Consider the following 21,014-nt stretch of genomic DNA (forward strand, 5'->3'; position numbering starts at 1 on the left):
TGAGCGGTGTGAGGTAATAAAATGGTTTATCACTTAGACATTGTAGGTTAAATCCATTTATAAGCGTTATACTTGGATAAACCACATAGGCTTAGGGTTGTTTAATTAGCCGGAATAAACGTGAGTATACACTACAACAATTCTAGGCTTTAATGTCGGTTTAAAACCGACAATAAAGGGCTTTAATGTCAGTTGTCAATCAACATTAAAGCCCTTTTATTTCAATTTTAAAGCCCAAAATTATTGTCCATTTTATCAATTACTATCCGTTTTTTGTAAATACCATGTCCGTTTTTTTCAATTATTGTCCGTGTATTCAATATAATTATTGTCCAATCCATTTTTAATGTCGGTCGAAAAGTTAAAGACGATATGTCCTTAAAACAAAGGTAATCAACCTGTCCATGCACAAAATAAATTCTTAATTGCTTTCACAAATCTATAATAATAAGTCACAAACAAGGAATTGGATGATAATTTAACTTTAAAACCAAGATAATCAACAAATTACCAAAACTCATAAGGGTTACATTCATAAATAATTGATGGACTGGGATAATTAGCCTCAAAATCGAAAAAATAAAAGCTAACTATTACAAAAGCATCAAGTCAACCGGTTCAAACAGGCGAACCGGGTCTTGAACTGTCCGGGCAAAGCCTCGTCATTTGATCGTATAGCAACTCCTTCAAATCGTCGAGTAACGTCTATCGAGTATAAACGATCTGTGTAGTGTGGATCGCGTGGCTAAGGACTATGCGATGAGCATGAAGGCCACGCGATCGTGTAGCGCACATCGAGTAACGCATGCTATGCGATCGTGCAGACAATGACTATGCGATGAGCATGATTGTCTAAATGATAAAGGAGCAAGCGTCGAGTATCGAATACCGAGTGATTGTGTAGCCAGTGACTAGGCGATGAGCATGCTGGCCTACATGATCGTTTAGCACGCGCCATGCATCGAGTATCATATACTCAACGATCGTTTACCCCGAGCGTTTACGCGATCGAGTAGCCAATGCAATACGATTGAGAGTAAACTCTTTACTCGATCGCATAGCATTAGCTATGCGATCGTTTAGCAAATACTACATGATCGATAGAACTTTTCTACACGATTGCATAGCAAAATCTAAACGATCGTTTAACTTAGGCTACACGATGCGACCAACAATTCATCTTCTTGCTTGAAGTGATCAACATCTCCATGCATCTGAAGCTTCATCACGAACGACTCAAACAAACAAAAAACTTGAATACAAACTAGATAGCAAGTTAATTATGCCAAAAAATGCAAGGCCCCTTACAAATTAACTTTTGTAAATGTAAAAGAAAGCTTAAACAGAGGCAATTATCCCGAAACATCCATCAACAACATCCACAAACACATCTAACTCTTAATCGCATTGCAGAATTCATAAAACCCATCAAGACTATAAATGAAATTCAATATATCAATGGAATTTGGAAAATCAGAACAACCTGGCTCTGATACCAATTGAAGGAATTCTAAACCTAGAGAACTAGTGAGCGGAAGCGAATCATTCTAAACTCCATTGTGAAAGAATATAAACATTTATAATCTAATAGAAATGATTATGGATTAAAGACTAAATTACAACGTGTTTCTTAATAAAATTACAAGGGATTGAGAAGACAATACGTTTGAAGAATCCTTTTTTCACATATTTCCATCGATCGTTCAGCAACTTAGCAAACAAGCACGAACACAACGAGCAACTAAAAAATCCTCGATCATCAACGAGTATAACTCGATCCTCAATCCTCGAACAGAACTCGACACCACCACAAGATTACCTTGGTATTCTCGGTGTGAGAATCTAGGATTTATGGGCTCTGTATGAATTTGGATAGAGGGAAGGAGGAAGTAGACAATCGAGTATGCGATAACCAGTCGTATAGAAGAAGAAGTCTATCGTATAGACTTGTTTACTCGATCGTTTGGAGGAAAATATTATAATTAATATATGATATTAATTTATATGTTATGAATATGATGAGATCACATTCATTGAATGAATATAAAGGAAATAGGATGGAGTCTCTTCTGTTCTAATAACAAATGAGTGTATTGAAAGATCACTTTGAGATGCATAAATAGCTGATGATGTGTTAAGCATAAGATGTGTGGACATTGTGAAAAAGAGTGTGTCATCACTTAAAAAATTAGTGCCTATACGATAGTGCTTGCACGATCGCTTACATATACGATATTGCTAAGCGATCGCTTACCGATTACACCTTCGCATGCTATTTACTAAACGATCATTTACCTTTTCCTACGCGATCGTTTAGCTCCTGATATTTACTAAACGATCGTATAGGTGATCACTTAGTTTTTCTTATACGATCGTTTAGTCGATTGCTCACCCTTTTCCTACACGATCGTTTAGACGATCGCTTACTCTTTCCTATACGATCGTTTAGACGATCGCTTACTTTTTCCTACACGATCGTATACTTCACCTAAACGATCAAGCATCTTGTCTATGTGATAGACGACCTCATCTCCCACTTGTTTGATCGTTGTGTACGGTCTTTCTTCCTCCTTCCCTCTACCAAATTTGAACAAAGGCCACACTTTGGACTCTCACTCCAAGAATACTGAGGGCTCTGAGTGGTGGTGTCATCTCCGTTTCTTTCTGTTCGAGTAGTGATTGTTCAAGGTAGATAGACGAGTTTTAAACTCGCTACAAAGAAGAAATCTTCAACTGGTATGATCTCTCGTTCTTTTTAGCATTATGAATGCATATTAGTATGTTTGAATGTATATGTGATAATTCTATCACAATGAATTGGAAAGATCCACTTTCGCTCGTAGGTACTCTGATTATGAGTTCCTTCACCCTTGGTAGCTCAAGGGATTCAAGTTGATAATCAGTTTTTGGTTAGTTTGAAATGTTCAAATTAACAAGAGAGAATTTGATTATATATGATATAATTAAATTAATTCAATTATATATAATATAATTGATTTAATATATTTGATACATTATTATTTGATTAGAGGAATTAATATAAATATGAATTAATGTATCTCATACATAAAGTTAATTATATCATATTTAATTAACTCGTTCAATTATATCATATATAATCGAACTCCCTCTTGTCAATTTGAACATTTCAAACTGACCCAAAAACTGACTCTCAACTTGTATCCAAGCTACTAAGGGGACCTTATGAACCTATGGCTTGAAGCTCCAATGGTACGTGAATAGCTGATTAAACTCTTTAATCACGATATCCACCATCCATTAACTGCCAGACATTCCACTAAAGACCGACAGTTGACTCTTCTTGCCATAAATATATTTCTATGTCCATTGGATATAACCAATCATCAGTATGATGACTCTTCATAGATGCTCGTAATTACAGTATACCAATTTACCGTTTTGCCCCTATGATTACATCTTTCTCCTTAAGTATCACTGATCCCTATGTGTGAACACCTCTTCACAGTCCTACTATGTGTGAACACCTCTCAGGTCATGAGAAGATGTGTAGCGCCACATCGTTCAAGCCCCGGGATCAGTCCTTAAGAGAGCAATCTATATACTTATCCCTACTTTGAGGAAGGAGTGAACTCCATCTTGTGAAGCTGAGTTCCCAGCTCCCAAATCAGACGAATCTCTAAAATGGTAGGTTTGAGTCGGCGCTCTGGCCACTCGTACCCATGCAAATCAAAGGACCGCCCTTAATTGCAGGAGTTCCTAACTCACTCAGAATTGAGGTCATGTTACCTATGGTCATCCTAGTGAAGTGAAGTCTCAATCTTGAACGTATTTATATGACAAGACACTAACACTTCGAGGTCAGGTATTAAACAAAATCTTTGTATAGGATGCCCCCTGCTCGCATGTCTACTACACGAATGATCAGGATCAGATTATCTGTGACAAGTCACAATATGCCCATAGAGAAAAAGCCAATTAGTAAGTAAGTAAGAAAGAGTAGGGACAATAACAATTCCACAAAGCGGGCCGCATCTGTAGTGTTACTAGGATAAGGTTTCCCTCCTATATCCATATACTACAGACTATTTTAGTTGTCACTTAAGACATGATCCACTTGTATGTCACTAAATACATGCTTAAGTTACATAAAGACAACAGGGATATTAAGTTTATTAGTTTGTGGTAAAATAAAAAACATCTAAATGTGCAAAGTCAAGAAGTGAAGTAAATATCATGTATATTATACATCACAAGTGTTCGTACAAAGTTGTTTACAACCTACAGGATACGAGACTTTAGGGTACTAACCCCAACAAAGGGGACCTTATGGGCCTGCAGCTTGAAGCTCCAACGGTACATGAATAACTGACTAAACTCTTTAATCACGATATCCACCATCTGTTAACTATTGGACACTTCACTAAAGATCGACAGCTATACTTTTCGCACTACAGATATATTTCTGTGTCCATTGGATATAACCAATCAATAGTACGATGACCCTTCACAAATCACTCGTAAGTACGACTGGACCAATTTACTGTTTTGCCCCTGTAGTTACATCTAACTTCTTAAGTACCTCTGATTCCTCTAATGAACAATAGATCACAGTCTCACTATGACTAAACCCTTCTCGGGCCAAGAGAAGGTGTGGTGCCACATTGTTCAAGCTCTGGAATCAACCCTTAAAGGAGAAATTTATCTACTTACCCCTGCTTCAAGGAAAGAGTAAATTCCATCTTGTGTAGCTAAGTTCCCAACTCCCCAATCAGACGAATCCACAAAGTGGTAGGTTTGAGTCGACGATTTGGCCACTCTCACCCATGCAAATCAAAGAACCGCCCTCATAGGTAGGAGTTCACAACTCACTCAAGATTAAGGTCACGTTACCTATGGTTATCCTAGTGAAATAAAAGTCTCAATTACGAATGACATTATATAATGAGACTAAACATTTTGTGGTCCGATCTTATACAAACTCCTTTGTATAGAGTATCCCTGCTCGCATGTCTAATACAGGAATGGTCAGGATCAGATCATTTGTAGCACTTTACAACATTTGTAACACCTACAAAGTAGGCCACACTCGTAGTGTCACCAGGATAAAGTATCCTTCCTTTGTCCATATACTATATACCATTTAGGTTATCACTTAAAGCACGATCCACTTGTAAGTCTCCACATACATGCTTAAGTTACAACGATAACCATGGATCTTAGTTTTTTAGTTTTTAGTTAATGCCACTAAAATATCTCATATTTCATAGACTGAAGTGAATAAAATATCATATATTATAAATCACAAAACGTTTATTCATACAAGTGTTTACAAACTACAAGTCCCTATGAGATTTAGGGTATCAACCCTAACACTAGTCTATTGTTTTTGTATACTGTTTTAGTTTGTACTTTATTTTTGTACACCCTAGTAGCTTTAGGACAAGTAGAAGATTGTTGGGATTGATGCCCTAAATCTCATGGTTTTGTAGTTTGTAAAATTATATTTGTACAAATATATTATTTATTTAATAAAATGTGCATTATTCTATTTGACATTTAATTGCATTAACCCAAAACCAATAAACTAAGATCCAAGATTTTAGATGTAACTTAAACATGTATGTAGAGACATATAGGTGGATCATGTTTAAGTAATAACCTGAATGGTCTATAGTAGATAGATAAGGTTGGATACCTTATCCTGTTAACACTTCGGATACGTCTTGATTTATAATTGTTACAATCGTTGTAAAGTATTACTAATGATCTGATCCTGATCATTCATGTAGAAACATGTGGGTGGGTGTATCTTACACAAAGAGTTTATAATATCATTGCTTGAAGAGACTTACATTTCACCAGGATGATCATAGGTGATTTAACCTTAATCCTGAGTGAGTTATAAACTCCTGCCTATGAGGGTAATCCTTTAATCTGCATGGGTGAGAGTGGCTAGATTCGTTAACTCAATATGCCTACTGTTTTGAGGATTCATTTGATTGGGGAGTTGGAAACATAGTTACACATGAAGAAATTCTCTCCTTCCCGATTGTTAGGGTAAGTAGATAAATTTCTCCCTAAAGGGTTGATTCGGATCTTGAACAATGTGGTGCCACACCCTCTCCTGGCCTGAGAGAGCTTTAATTGTAGTTGGACTATGATTAATTGTTTAGTAGAGGGATTGTTGGTAATTAAAGAGTTAGATGTAACTATATGGGTAAAACGATAATTTTGACCTAGCTTTACTTACAAGCAATCTGTGAAGGGTCAACGCACTGCTGATTGGTTATATCCAATGAACACATAAATATATCTATAGTGTGAAGAGTGTAGCTGTCGTTCTTCAGTGGAGTAACCAACACTTAATGAAGGTTGATTAATTTAATTACAGAGTTTAATTAATTAATCAAGTATCATTGGAGCTTTAATCTAAAGATCCATAAGGTCCCTATGTTAGCTCAATAAGATTAATGAGAATCAAAATAATTTGGATTACTTTGAATTGTTCAAATTAATAATGGGAATTAATTGTATAAGATACAATTAATATAATGTATATGATACATTATAATATAAAGTTTTAATGAGAGAAATAAATATTTGAATCACATTCAAATATTTATTATAGGTTATATTATATAAGATAGAATAAACTATGGGTTATATATTATATGAGATATAATGTATAGTTTAAATATATTAGTTGGTTAATATAATTAAATTATAATTTTTTTAAATTTTGAATTTAAAAACAAATTAAAAAACAATAACTCCTTAGGGAGTTAATTTGATTTAGTGGAAAGTTATTTCCCTGATCTCTTATATGGGTGAAGATGGGTTGGATGAAAAGACAGATACGTGAAAATCATTTTTGACACAAAAGTGTTCTATGAAAAATCCTCTTTACATCAACTTCTCTTTCTACTAAATTCTCTCAATATCCAGACTCTCCTTTCACCAAAATTAACCTACAAAATCCCACACACTCTCTGTTGGTTCTCACCTTGAGAATAACGAGGAAGACTTTGTGGTGGTGTTCGGATTCCAACCTTGTTGATGTGTACATGGTTGATCATTTCATGAGGAGAAGATCAAGTTCGTGCTATGAACGAGAGGAAGCTAGAAGACGATTCTTCAAGGGTTAGTTTTGCATTTCCCTTTTTCCTCTCTAATTTCACAATAGAAAAGCATGCTTAGTTCTCTTTGTTTATCCATGTTTCTATCACTCTGTATATTCAAGTTTTGTAAAACGAAAGTTCGAGACAATTGGCATTCGACTGCTTCCCCTTCAAGGAATTCAAATCCATTTAGTTCTAACATATCAGGAATGTCAAAATCAGGAAAAGGATAGAATTTTTCTTATCTTTCTTTTAAAATTAAATGGCGTATTTCATATTTTTTATACTTTTCCAGTTTCTTGTCTTTTCCTTTGAAAGACGACTTAAGAGGGGTTGTATTGACAACCATATATTCTTCTAAAGTCACATCAACCTCATTTCTTGATTCTTTATATTAGAGACTAAAAGTCTCTTTGGCTAATGATACATAGCTCCATATCCTTGGCACGAGTTACTAGCTCTTCAAAGGTACGGTGCTTTATACCTTAAAAGAATTTAAAGAAGTCCTCAATACATGTCTTAGACGCACATCTCAACGACAAATATTTCAATGAGATGGTCTTGGCAATCTAGATTTGCAGCTCTCCAGTGATTTATGTAATCAATAACAAATTCACATTTTCATTGCTTGATGTGGTGAGCTCAAACATATTGACTATTCATCTTATGCTGAAGAAGCGGTTTGAAAACTCTTTTTCAAGTTGTTTTCAATTGTAAATTGACTCAAACTCCAGGTCAATGTACCAGGCAAAAACATTTTTCTTTCAACATTCAAACAAATTGTTTGACCAATAACTCTCCTCGCATACCAAAATTTTCATTTTTTTCCATGAAATGACCGACACGTTGCTTTGGATTGCCCCCCCTCCCCCCCTGTATATTCCATGAAATGACCGACACGTTAATTTGATTTAGTGGAAAGTTAATTTAAGTTCAACCATCATTTCTTCACTTGTTGCCACGTCGGCCATCATGACTGGCATTATATTTGAGTTTGAAGTCTCTTTGCTTAATTGTTCAAAAGATGAAGTAGATTTGTTATCTTTGATGACAACTCCAACTTTTATTGATTTTGACATTTTCTCCCATATATTCTTTACCATGTCGGAGACTTGCTGCTCTCCAGATTTGTTGGATTTCCTTGGACGACAGCGAGTAATTGGTCTCGTGTAAGTATCACTTGAATTTTTGAAGCGTAATCTTTAGATGCCATGTAATCTTATTGGAGAGAGAGAGAGATGAAAGGTAGAGAGGTCTCACTGGACGTGCCAATCTGTTCAAGATTTTTGGAAAAATTTGATTCGTTGAATTTGAATTTTGTATTTGTATTACTTTTAGTATAGTGAATACAATCTCTATTATATGATTCTTTGATGCTTTCTCTCGAAAAATAAACTTCAATCTTTAAGCTTGTTGATTTTCTTGGATGATCGGCCTTTGGGCTTAATGATCTTCCTGGAGGATCGGCCTTTGGGTTTGTTAATATACTTGGAGGATTGACCATTGGACTTAATGATCTTCTTAGAGGATTGGCCTTTGGGCTTATTTATCTTCTTGGAAGATTGGCTATTAGAATTGTTAATCTTGTTTATTAGTTTGGATCTGCTTCTAGTTTGTTTATTGACTTAGATCGGTTTCTAGCTTGTTGATTGTCTTGGATCAGCCTTTGGAGCTTCAATCTTATAGTCTTTAAACTTGAGAGTTTGGAGCTTCAGTCTTCAGAATTTTAGGGCTTAATGGCTTCAATCTTTAGAGCTAGATAGGAGTTATATTCTTTTGAATCTTCAGAGCTTGAAAGGTGTTATATTCTTCAAGTCTTAAGAGCTTCAGTCTTTGGAACTTTAGATCTTTAGAAAGCTTTGACTTTTAGTTCTTCCAACTTCAGGAAGTTATAAACTTGAGATTGATAAGAGCTTCAGTCTTTTAGAATTCAAAGAACTTTTAGCCTTTCAAGTCTTTAATCCATAGAAGGTTGTAATCTTTAGATCAAACAGAGCTTCAGAGTCTTGAAATCTTTAGAGCTTCAACACTACGTTGCCAATGCTTCTCACCCCCTTTCAAATGAAGGGGTAAGGCCTCTAATTTTAAAGGATTTCCATGAGCCTTATGGGCTTAGGCCTATTGCTTTTGGGCCCAAATATTCGACTTGAGCCCAATCTTCAATTTGGCTCAAACTTTCACCATGAGTTTGAATTGGGTTGGGAACAAACTGGGTTTGAATTGGGTTGGGAACAAACGACTTTAATTACTCTATCCGATCTAATTAATTTCCAGAATAGGTCTGGGTTTTCGTTGTTGTGATGTGACAACTTGTGATTAGCCAAAATTTCTCATTCAACCGAACCAGATTTAAAGTTTTATTCACGACCCCACATATTGTAATATATATATATATTACTATGAGTTTGATTTTAAATAAACCGTCATTAAACTTTTATAAGTTTTATTTAAGAACTAAAATAAATTAAATTAAAAATTTTAAGGACGAAAATGAAACAAACTTGAAAGTTTATGATCTATTTGGTAGAAAATCTAAAAACAAAGAATTCAGTGAAAACAAAGTTGCATTTTATGTTTTCAGATACATATTTAGTAACATATCTATAAATTGGATTATAATTTAAATAGTTATTTTAAATTTGTATGATACTATATATTTATAAACCATGTTTAAGTAAGATTCCTAAAGACATGGCCCCTCTTTAACTATAATACTTTTTAAATTTATATTAATGGAAACACATAATATCTAAATTATAAAATATATTTGAAAAATATCAGTATGTTTACTTTCTTTAATATATAAACTATAGAGTAATTATTTTAAATGGTAAAATTGTTAAAATATTCTCAAGTAAAGCAAAATATCATTGTTTATCAGAGATTGTGATATACTTTCATTACTGAGCGATAGACCGCGAGAAGTCTATCACTGTCTATTACAATCTATCATAATAGACAATGACATTTTACTATATTTATATATAAATTGGTTACTTTTCTTTTATTTAAGATAGACAGTGATATTTGCTATATTTGTATATAAGTTGGTTTATTTTCTTTTATTTAAAAACAATCCTAAAATATATTAAATGAAAAATTATATCTACACATACATATATATTTGAGATAATCTAATAATAAATCCCTTGAACCACTCAATGCCCTGATCCAAATATATGGCCCAAATGGCACAAATATATCATCCTTCCTCATTTCTTTACATGAAAAGTCTTATTCTTCACCTGTTCAAAAGTGGTTTTGTTTTCACTAGCAAAAAGAAAAAGAAAGAAAAAAAAAAGGGAAGAAAGAAAGAAGAGAAAAGAGAGAGAACTATTTGCAACATAAAATGTAGAGATGAGAGATCGACTCTGAAAACATCAACATTGTAAAGATTGAAAATTACTCAAACAATTACAAATAAATTTCAAAATACATGCAAAAAAGCAGAAAATAAAGAGCAAAGAAGCAAAGCAAGAAAGAGGGACAAGAAAGTAATTTTGGGTGGCAATTTTCCTCCATCGTTCCTAAACACCATGGCCTCATAAAGCGGCCAACAATTGAGCACCACAAATCCAGCCAAAAACATTTGAAGGAAAAATTGTTCCCACGCTCCGCCCAATGCTCTCCAAATTCCAATGAGTACGGCGACGAAGTTGATGATGGCCGTCGTGGCCATTGGCAAGAACATTGGGGATGATGCTCCAAAATCGAATAATTCTTCATCGTATCTCTTGCTCTGTTCTTGATCAATTACTTTACTAGTGACATTAAATCCAAACGCAGAAATCCCAAGGAATTTCAAAAAAAATTCAATGGATGCAAAGAAATAGCTAGAGAGAGCTCTTATGCTCCACATTCTCTGTTCATTCCACCATTTTTGGAATGTGCTTCCATCTAACATGAATTCGAAAAGGTCTTGACCATAGGCTCCCAAGAACAAGAATGCATACAATACAAACCATGGATCTGAAACCTATCAAATATGTTTTATTTAATGTATTACAATTGGAACTATTATCAAGAAAGCCTAAATTTCCTAAATTTAAATCAAGTTCGTAGAATTCCCAACATGTGATCTCTTAGCATGCATATGCCTTATGTTAGTCGTAGTATGTTCACACCAACTTATATACTAATTTAATGTTAGTTAAATTAATCGTTTCGTCTCTAGACTTAGAGGTTGTGCTTATTTGATCTTAGAAAATTTTAAAAACATGTAATAGATTCCAGAAACTTGAAATTTTATATCTATTTGGTTCATCAACTTAAAAAAAAAAGGTCTAATAGTTTCTTAGACTTTAATTTTATTTCCAATAGATACATGAAATTTCAACTCTGTGTCAACTTAGTCCTTCACTTGACTTATTAGACACTAAATTAAAATTAAAAATTTGGAGTTCTATCAGACATAAAACCAAAATCTATTTATAATATATCAATTAATTTTTAAAAGTTCAAATATATCGAGGATCTATGAGATGGAACTTATTTTTATTTTTGGAATTTAGTTTAGAATTCAATTTCTTTACTCAAGATAGATGAAAATTATTGTAAGAAATTGTGGGGAATTAAATAATAGACTTAATTTAAAAAAGAAAAAAAATTATTATCAAACTAGAAAATAAAAATTAAGATTTAAGGTTAAAGGTTAAAGCTTTCGAAATTACCTTTGGGAAGAGGGAGATGCCATTGATGAGACCCAATTGGGGGAGGAAGGCATAAAGGGTGACTGGAAAGGAGAGAAAGGGCCAAGAATATGCGTTGTAGCTATAACAAAGGCCCATGAGAAGGCCCATAGTCTTTACACCGTATATGATTGGGCTGTACTTTGAGAAGCCCACTTCCAAAAGCCCAACAATCCATCTTTTCCCTTGATTCAGCCCATCTAGGAGGTTTTTAGGCGCATCCCCGTAAAAAGCTGTTCTGTTTGGATTACAGAATATACTCCTCCACCCCTCGGATTGCAAACAATACCCTGTGAAATAGTCCTCCACTAGAGATCCATATCTAAAACCTAACTGCTAAATATAGAATGTCTCATTAATTATTAATCATGTATGTTTTTTTTATAATATACTCGATTTTTTTTTTTTTTTTTTTTACTTGAAAAACAAGTTGATGTAGTTTCGGATGTATTAAAATATCTAATTTTAATATAAAATTAAAATAATTCACTAAATTAACAATTATTAACTACCTTCAACATTTTTTCATTAGTCAAACTAACAATCAATTAGTGTTTAAGGACCATTTACAACCATTTTTTGTGTTCAATTTGAAATCTCTAACTTTTAGAATGTATTTCTTTTTACTATTTCTTTTTTATATATAAAGATAAATGCGAAAAGAAGATAACAACCTAATTGAATTTAGGATAAATTTTTAACTTTGTGTCAAAAATATTTTTCAACTTTCAAAAGTTTTAAAAATACTTATGAACTTTCAATAATGAGTTAAAAATACTATTGTTGTTAATTTTGGTTGAAAACTATAAGTGTTTTGTGTAAAAAATAACCTTGAAGTTTTGGATGGAAACTATTAGTGTTTTGTGTTAAAAAATAACCTTGAACTTAAAAAAAAAGTTTTAAAAAACCCATTATCGTTAGTATATGTACATAAATCGTTAATACCATCTTACCTTTTTATTTTCCCTTTTTTTCTCCTCTCTCTTCTTCAATACTCTATTACTCCCTTTTTATTAATTGTTTGACATTTGTTTATCTAGAAAAATAACAAATAAAACTGGCAACTTCAATTAGTGTATATGAACTATAACTAAAAAGAAAAAAAAAAAAAGAAAAAGAAAAAGAAAAAAAAATGTAAAGTGAAAATACCAAGAGATTTTAGAACTTAAATGTTTTAATAAACGACGATAGTTAAATATGTGCTAATAGTCAAATACAATTTTTTTATTTGACCATTTATTGTTTTAACATGTTTTAAGAGGAGATGTTGATTTTAGATTTTTGTAGGGTTTTATATTTTAACTTAAAGTTTAGATTTTTATTTGAGTTATTGAGAAAATTGGTGTAAGAATTGAAAAATTGGAGAAAAATGAGAGTATCTATATGAAAAAAAAGTATCTATTAATTTTTTTTAAAATTTTTTATAGTTATTTTTGCAAGGAGATATGGACAGTTTTTGTTCTTATATCAACCGTAAGAATATTTTTTTTTAACTTTTCTTAAATTTAAGGATTTTTTTTAAACAAAACATTAGCAGTTTACATCTAAAACCAATAGTAAAGGTATTTTTTTTTAACTCATTTTTAAAATTTAAAAGTATTTTTTTAACTTTTGAAAGATCGGATTATTTTTTATAAGTACAAAACTCAAGAGCATCTTTTATATATCTTTGTATTTAAATTCGATGACAAAATGAAAAATAAACATTTCTAGTCAAAATACATATACAATTAGAAAGGGATTACATCTAATTTTTTTTCCCACCAATTATAGGAAATTTATTACTCTTTAAGTTATTATTATTATTTTCACCATTGAATATAAATGTCTAGATTACCAGTAATAATCTGAAAAAACAAGTGTACATTGGCCGCTTATTTGACACGTTTAAGAAAGAATTAAGTAAAAAATATAGTTTTTTTACAAACAATTATTCAAAAAATAATAAAAAAAAATCATTCCAAAAACAAATCTTCAAACAAAATAACATGGTAGTTGGTAAAGTTATGGAAAAAAAATCTCGTTTCATTTTAAAGACAATATATGAACATAGAATCAAACCTCAAACCTTGAAGTTGAAAACACATATTTTATGCAAATTATGTTATGCTCATTTTGACATCTCATTCATTTTATTTTCTAAAAAGTGAAATTATTAATTTGAATTTTCATATAATAGTAACCATACCTTAGAACCCCATTTGGTGTTGTTTTCATAGTCACAACGGGCAACCACATAGGCTAAATCTAAGACTTCTCGAGATTGAATGGCTCTTTCCACAACATGATTAGGGTTGAGTTCGGGAAGCTCAGGTGACACGAATGATGTTGATGATGGACCTCCAAAGAAAGCCCGTCGAACAAAAAAGCACCCAGTGCCTTGATAAGCTGGCCCTAATAGCCCATCCATGCCAGCGTTATTAAATGTAAACACTCGCTTACGCTCGGTGTCATAGATGTCACTTTTGCTAACTCCATGAAAACGTTGAGGAAATTGAATATAGCCTAAATTACTCTTAAGCTTTGAGTCCAATAAATAACATAAGACTCGGTTTGGTGTTTCTGGGTCATTAGAATATACGTCACAATCCAAATTGAGAATAATTGGTGCATTGGTCATTGTAGCTGATACACGAAGCTATTGCAATAAATAGCTTAGAGAATAGATTAAGAGAGAAAATAGGGAAGATTTTAAATTTGATCTAAAAAAACCAAAGAAGGTAAATGAGTTTTATGGTTTACTTACCAGAGTATTAAGAGCACCAGCTTTGAAATGGTGATGAGAAGTTGAACTTTTTTGCCTTGAAACATAGATGAGATTTGGCATTGATTCTCCTCTGATGTCTTTATTTTTACTATTATCAAGCAAAACCTGCCTCACACACGAATTTCCATGAAATTTTGTCATTTTTTTAATTCAATAATGAAAAGTGTATGTGACATATGCTTATATATAAATGTGTATGTGACAATAATAAAAAAAGATATTATTAAAATTTTGGAAAAGTAAAACATAAAAAGGAGAATTGAACTGAAGCAGTACCTGAATGATTGTAGGATGATTTTTAGGAGTAAAGGATTTTGTCCATTTATCAAAAATCAAGTGCTCTTCTTCTCCATTGATGAACTCATCTTCAACCTTTCCTTTCTCCATAACTTTTTCTACTCTCATTCTCATTTTCTCATACATTATCTGAACATCCAAACATAATTTTCAATTCTTCCAGTTTCACTAACAGTAATTTCAACTTTTAATTCTCTACCTAATAAATTTCAATTTGTTATACATAATTGAAGCCACGTAGTCTATCTTATTAAAAAATTCATGGAAAAACTAAAACAATTGTTTCTTCATATAAGTCCATAGATTTGAAGTCTAGTAATCATTACTCAAAATATATTCTTTTTCTTTTTTATGCAATATATTCACCTCAAACTCTAAGTTGATGTTAGGTGAGATATGATCGTTTAATCCAAATTTTAAGTAAAGAAATGATTAATTTTGATTATGATCGTAATAATACCTTGATCTTCTCCTTCTCAGAGTTGCAATAAGAATCCTCATTGGAAGCAAAGAATGTATGAGGATTCCTGTCAACGTCGTTTTCCCTACAAAATGGCAACCATTCGGCGGCGAACCTGGCGGCTTCCATAAGAGCAAAGAGCGTGATAGCAGAACCGCCGTCGTCGGAGATGTAGACCGAAATCTTTCGGGTCGGATAGTCATAAGCCAAGATGGACAAAGCCGTGTTGACGACGTTCATCGGTGGCTCCTTGTAAGGATCCGCCGTGCAAATAAACACATCCAACGCCGGAAAATCAGAATCCTGTTTGAGCAAAAGTTTGAGGTTTTCGAGAAACTCACGGCGGCGGATGGGATTTATGCGGTAGCTTTGAGTGGTGATCCAGGAGAAGGCTAAAACGACATCGGAGATGAACAGAGAAAGGGAGATGAAGAAGGAAGTAAAAGAGGTGGAATTGAGAAGTGAAGCTAAATGGTAGTAAAGCAGAGCAACGATGGCGATGGAGTAAACGGCGGCAAAGAGGTAGTTGAAAGTGGTGACACGGCGAGAGAAGTATTGGGTTTGGGAGTGAAGTGAAAATGGCCCGGTGGCGGCGGCGCGTGCTCTGTGTTCCCCCATTAATATTTTTCTCTTTAAAATTTTGGGTTTGGGTGGTTTTGCTTTTGCATATGGTAATTTAAAGGTTGCAGATGACAGTGATTCAGTCAACTTGTAGAAGTTTCTCGATTTTATAATTCAAGAAAAATGTCGACGTTGATTGAGAGATGCCAGAAAAGAATCATTAATATATTTTGAAAATAGTGTTTTTAGGTAGTAATTATCTAGTTTTGATCCTCATATTTAAAAGAAAAAAATTATTTAGATTGGGTTTTCTTTTGGATTGATTCTTTAAATGCCTAGATTGTACTAAGATTTTTTTTAATGGAGTGATATCTTTGGCGTGCATTTTACCTAATTGTCTACTACTGATTTTTTTTTAAAAATGTTTTTGAACTTTTCAATATGTGATTAGGGTGGAATGCACTGATAAACATATATCAATATCAATCACGATCACATTGATAGATGTCTAGCAATAAAAGTGAGATTTTACTATATTTAAAAGTATTTCAATCGTTTTATCATTTAAAATAATTGTCCATAATTTATAATGAGTATATTGCTAAAGAATCATATACTTTGAATTAGTAAAAGTAAGATTAAAAAGTTTTTAAGAAGTTGGAGCTTCCAAGTAGAATCTCTTTGTAGATGACCTTACATATATATATAGGAAGACTAATTTCAGTGGTTGTTGGTATCAAACAGTGTTGATACTTGAAATGGTTATTAGTGTCTTTTACCCCTTGAACAATGCTCTCAACTTGACGAACATGTCCTTAACTTGGACATACATATATTACATGTGTACATATCTTTATATATATATATATATATATGTTATATCGTCCAAATTTAGAAAAGGTACGTAAATGAACCAAAATCACATCTGAATGAGACATCTTGCGAATTGAAAGAATGACACAAAAGAATTTGAAAGTTGCTATCTATACCAACAAATTGTACTTTATTTTTAGTGACTCGGTCATGGGGCTTAACTTGGAGACATTCTATGTTCGATGACCTTTTGGAAATTTTCCTAAAAAATATGTACGTAAAAACAAGACATATTGAAAGATGTAGAAAAATGTCGGAGTCATTAGATGTCACATCTAGATTTTGATTACTAACCTACATTACATTTATCATAGCACATAGAAATGGAGGTTTGTTCTAGAAAATTTAACAAAAAGAAAAAATTACGACGAAATATATGACTATTTTAGATAAATCATTACTTTTGATAATTTAAAATTTATATAGTAGAGATGTAATTTTATAAAACAATTTATTGAAACGTATTTTTAAAAGTTGATTTACTAAACTATTTCTTTTTTTAAGGGTATACAAAACTAAACTGTTCCCGTCAAAAAGCATATCAGATGGAAAAAAAGATTCATAAAGTTCGAAGTAGAATTTATTCAAAAGAATATAACTTATTGATGCATTACATCTATCTTTGACTATGCTATAATCCTATGTTGAGATATTTAGGCGTTCATTTATTTATACATATATTTAGGTTATAATTAGGAAATTTAGTTATCTTCTCAAGTAAATATAAGAATTTATTCAGTCAAATATCTCTTTTCACATGGTATCAGAGCCACTTTCATTTTTTTAGTTTCGTCTCATTGAATTCTAACCACTGCCACTTGACCTCTGCCACCGTCAATTGGCTGTTGATGGAGGTAGATCCACGAGATTCGCTCGTTACCACAAGTCACAGTCTGCCAGCACTCACTCAGATATACTAGCATTCGCTCAGACATACCATAAGTTCAGATAGTTTTTTCGTGCATTTTGTTGTTTGGTTCAGACCCATGCTCAATCTGCTTCGTTACCCCTCGTCGTCGAAGAGCTCCCTAGACCTGTCGCAACCCAACCATTTCCAGTCAACTCGATGCTCGATGCTCGCTCAAACCCGTCCACTACACCCTCGATGCTCGCTCAGATTTGTCGCAAAACAAACTCTCTCCCCCACTTGATGCTCGCCCAGACCTGCTGCAGCCTAACCGTTTCTAGCCAACTCGATGCTCGATGCTCGCCTAGACCCGTCCACTACACCCTCGATGCTCGCCCAGATCTGCCGCAAAACAAAACCTCTCCCCCACTCGATGCTCTTTGTCCAAACCACGCTGCCTCGCTCAAATTTGCCATTATCCCTACCTCGATCTAGGTCATCCCATCTAGACCCGTCCACTACACCCTCTATTGTCCTCCACCGTGAGCCTCATACGAGGAAGAAGAAGGAAACCACACCTAGATTTTGTATGGCTTTCGATTTTTTTATCCAAACCGGTTCGGTTTAATGTAACCGGATTAGTGTTGGTTCCATTGGTTTGGTTCAGTTTAGTTCCTTAGCTTAATTGGGTTCATTTGATTTGGTTTGGTTCAGTCAAGTCAGTTTTGATTTTAGTTCTTATAATAGGTTTCAACTCTGTCTTTTAGTTTGTCGTCCCTATTTTAGGAAACTTTGTTTCGTTTATGTAGATCTTTGTTTTCAGCTTAGAAGTTCGAGGGTTTTATTTTAGATCTTTATGAAGATCTCTATTTCCAACCTAGATGTTCGTGAGTTCCTGTTTCCAACCTAGAAGTTCTCTATGCTCCAGTTCTTCATGGGTTTTATGCTTCCCATCCAGATCTACTGTGTTTTGATTCAGAATTGCTTCTTCAGTTTCTGTCATCCAGTTGTTTCAGGTTATTCGCTTACAAACTCAAGTTGTTTTGATCACCTTGAGTTTAAGGGAGGGTATTGAGATATTTAGGCCTTGATTTATTTATGCATATATTTAGGCTATAATTAGGAAATTCGGTTATCTTCTTTTCTATAAAATCCCTACATAGAATCTCAAGTAAAGATAAGAATTTATTCAGTCAAATATCTCTTTTAACACCTACCAACGTGTGTTTTCCATTGACCTTTATGTGTTGCGTAACAGATATGTTTAAATTTTATTTTAGTTCCTAAATCATTGTTGATAATTATTTTACTTTTTCTAACACTTGCTTTTATGAAACATTAAATTCTTAGTCAAAATTTAAAAAAATATGAATAAATAAATAAAAACTATGATTCTATTTAATAACAGGTTCGACCCTGTTTGGTAATCATTTCGTTTTTTGTTTTTAGTTTTTTAAAATTAAGTCTATTTTCTCTGCATTTCTTACCATTATTTACATCTTTTTGAAGTACAATGGTTGAATTCTTAGCCAAATTCTAAAAACAAAAATAAATTTTTAAAAGCTACTTTTTTTAGTTTTAAAAAATTGGTTTGGTTTTTTTAAACCATAGGCAAAAAGTAGATATAAATGAAGAAATTTGGAGATGAAAGTAGTGTTTATAAGCTTAATTTTAAAAAACAAAAACAAAAACAAAAAACCAAATGATTATCAAATGAGACTTTCGTTTTTTGTTTTTAAACTTTAAAAATTAAGTTTATAAATATCATTTCTACTCATAAATTTCTATATTTTTTTTTTGTTTAGTTTCTACTCATGTTTCTATATATGTATCCATATATACATATACTTTTTAGCATTTGGTTACTTTTTAATTTATTGGTTATTTAATTTTGAAATATGGGTAAGTTTGAATTAAAATAGAAAGGAAAAAGAATTAGAAAGGAAAAAAAATTTGGAATTGGTAGTGTAAATCTTATGTAAAAAGGAAAAGAGGAAGAGTTTAGGGTTACTTCAAAAAAAAAAAGAAAGAAAAAAGAGTTAAGAGAAGCCACACATCAAGTTGGAGTAAAAAAAAAAGAAAAAAAAAAAAAAAGACAAAATGCACTTTTGATATTCAAGATTTGAGATTAATGTCTATTTGATCCTGAAATTTGAAAATGAACATTTTAATCTTTGAATTAGAAAATGTTTCTAAATGCGAATTAATTTTATCGACATGGCACATTTTGGCAAATTTGTAATGAGTTGCATAATTTACTTTTTTTTTTATTATTATTTTATTGAATTAGGCGGTGAAATTTTCTATTTTCTACTTTTTCTTTTCTCTTCTACCTTCTCATCCATCCCTCTAAAACCATGGTTTTTAACTTTTTGTAGAAACCTTCATAGAAAGCAAAGCTTTCTTTTAATTTGTAAAATGTTGAACCCGAACATTTTTTTTTTTTTGCCTTTTTCTTTTTTGTTAGGAAAGAGTTTTCCACATCCAAATAGACATTAACTACAAAATTTAAGGACCGAAAGTGTATTTTTTTTTAAAAAAAAATCAAATTCCATGATAAGCCACCTGAAAAAAAGAAAAAAAGAATTTGAGTGGATTTTAAAATGTTATACATTTAGTTTTTGATTAAAATTTGAGTTTGGGTTTCAATTTAACCCTAGGTTTCAAAATTTTACAATTTTACTTTTGATTTGAGTTTGGTTTCATTTTGTTCTTTAGGTTTCAGAATTTACAATTTTAACTAGATTTTTCTTAAATACTTACTTTCAACATCAGTGTTAATGTCTATCAATTAATTATGTTAGAGATACAGAATTGGATATATTTGTTTAAGAGTTGTCTTGCTGGTTGTCTTAGGAATTGTTTCACAGGATGTCTCTTAGAATCTCTTAGAATGTTGATCCTACATATTATTTTTTTCCTTATTTGGAATATCCTGCGATTTCATTACCCTTAGATATTTTCCTTATTTATGCTCTACAGATTTTGAAGGAGGCCTGTTCTTTTTTCCCATTGTACCTATTTAAGAGTAAGATGTTGTCTTGCTAGGATTGTCGCTTTTGAGTATTTTTAGTGTTGAAGCTTTTCGCTTTGCAAGGTGGCCGAACTGTATGGTTGTATGCTAATCTTTGAGAGTGTGACTCAGAGTTTTTTTTGAAGATCTTGAAGCTGTGTTCTAGATCGACGTTGAAGCTTACTTCATGAGAAGGTTAGCTTGTTTTTAGGGGAGCATAAAACTTCATTACTTGAGAAGAGATTCTCAAACTTAAGGGAGTCCTAAGTTCATCAAGTGAAGTGGTTTTCACTAGAAAGAGGAAAGATTATGGTTGAGAGAGAGTCTCATACATAGAAGAGCCTAAATAATTGCTTACTAATATATACATACTTAGGGGGAGCCTAAGCTTACTTGAGAGGAAATCTC

General features: G+C 32.6%; 1 protein-coding gene across 2 annotated transcripts; it reads right to left on the minus strand.

The window, feature by feature from the left end:
• Positions 1-10,467: 10,467 nt before the first annotated feature.
• On the minus strand, positions 10,468-16,030 carry LOC120090660 (cellulose synthase-like protein G2). 2 transcript variants are annotated; one of them, XM_039048385.2, is made up of 6 exons: positions 15,313-16,030; positions 14,832-14,981; positions 14,535-14,660; positions 13,977-14,426; positions 11,771-12,121; positions 10,468-11,076 (listed from the first exon to the last, which is right to left on the minus strand). In XM_039048385.2, exons 1-6 carry the CDS (start codon positions 15,928-15,930, stop codon positions 10,528-10,530), a joined length of 2,244 nt encoding a protein of 747 aa, XP_038904313.1. In that variant the 5' UTR covers positions 15,931-16,030; the 3' UTR covers positions 10,468-10,527. The 2 variants fall into 2 exon arrangements, with proteins under 2 accessions (XP_038904313.1, XP_038904307.1); XM_039048379.2 differs by having other exon boundaries at positions 11,771-12,124.
• Between the last annotated feature and the right edge of the window lie 4,984 nt (positions 16,031-21,014).

This window comes from Benincasa hispida, chromosome 1 (genome assembly GCF_027475165.1).
Source record: "Benincasa hispida cultivar pf3 chromosome 1, pf3_genome.v1.1, whole genome shotgun sequence".
Taxonomy (NCBI): domain Eukaryota; kingdom Viridiplantae; phylum Streptophyta; class Magnoliopsida; order Cucurbitales; family Cucurbitaceae; genus Benincasa; species Benincasa hispida.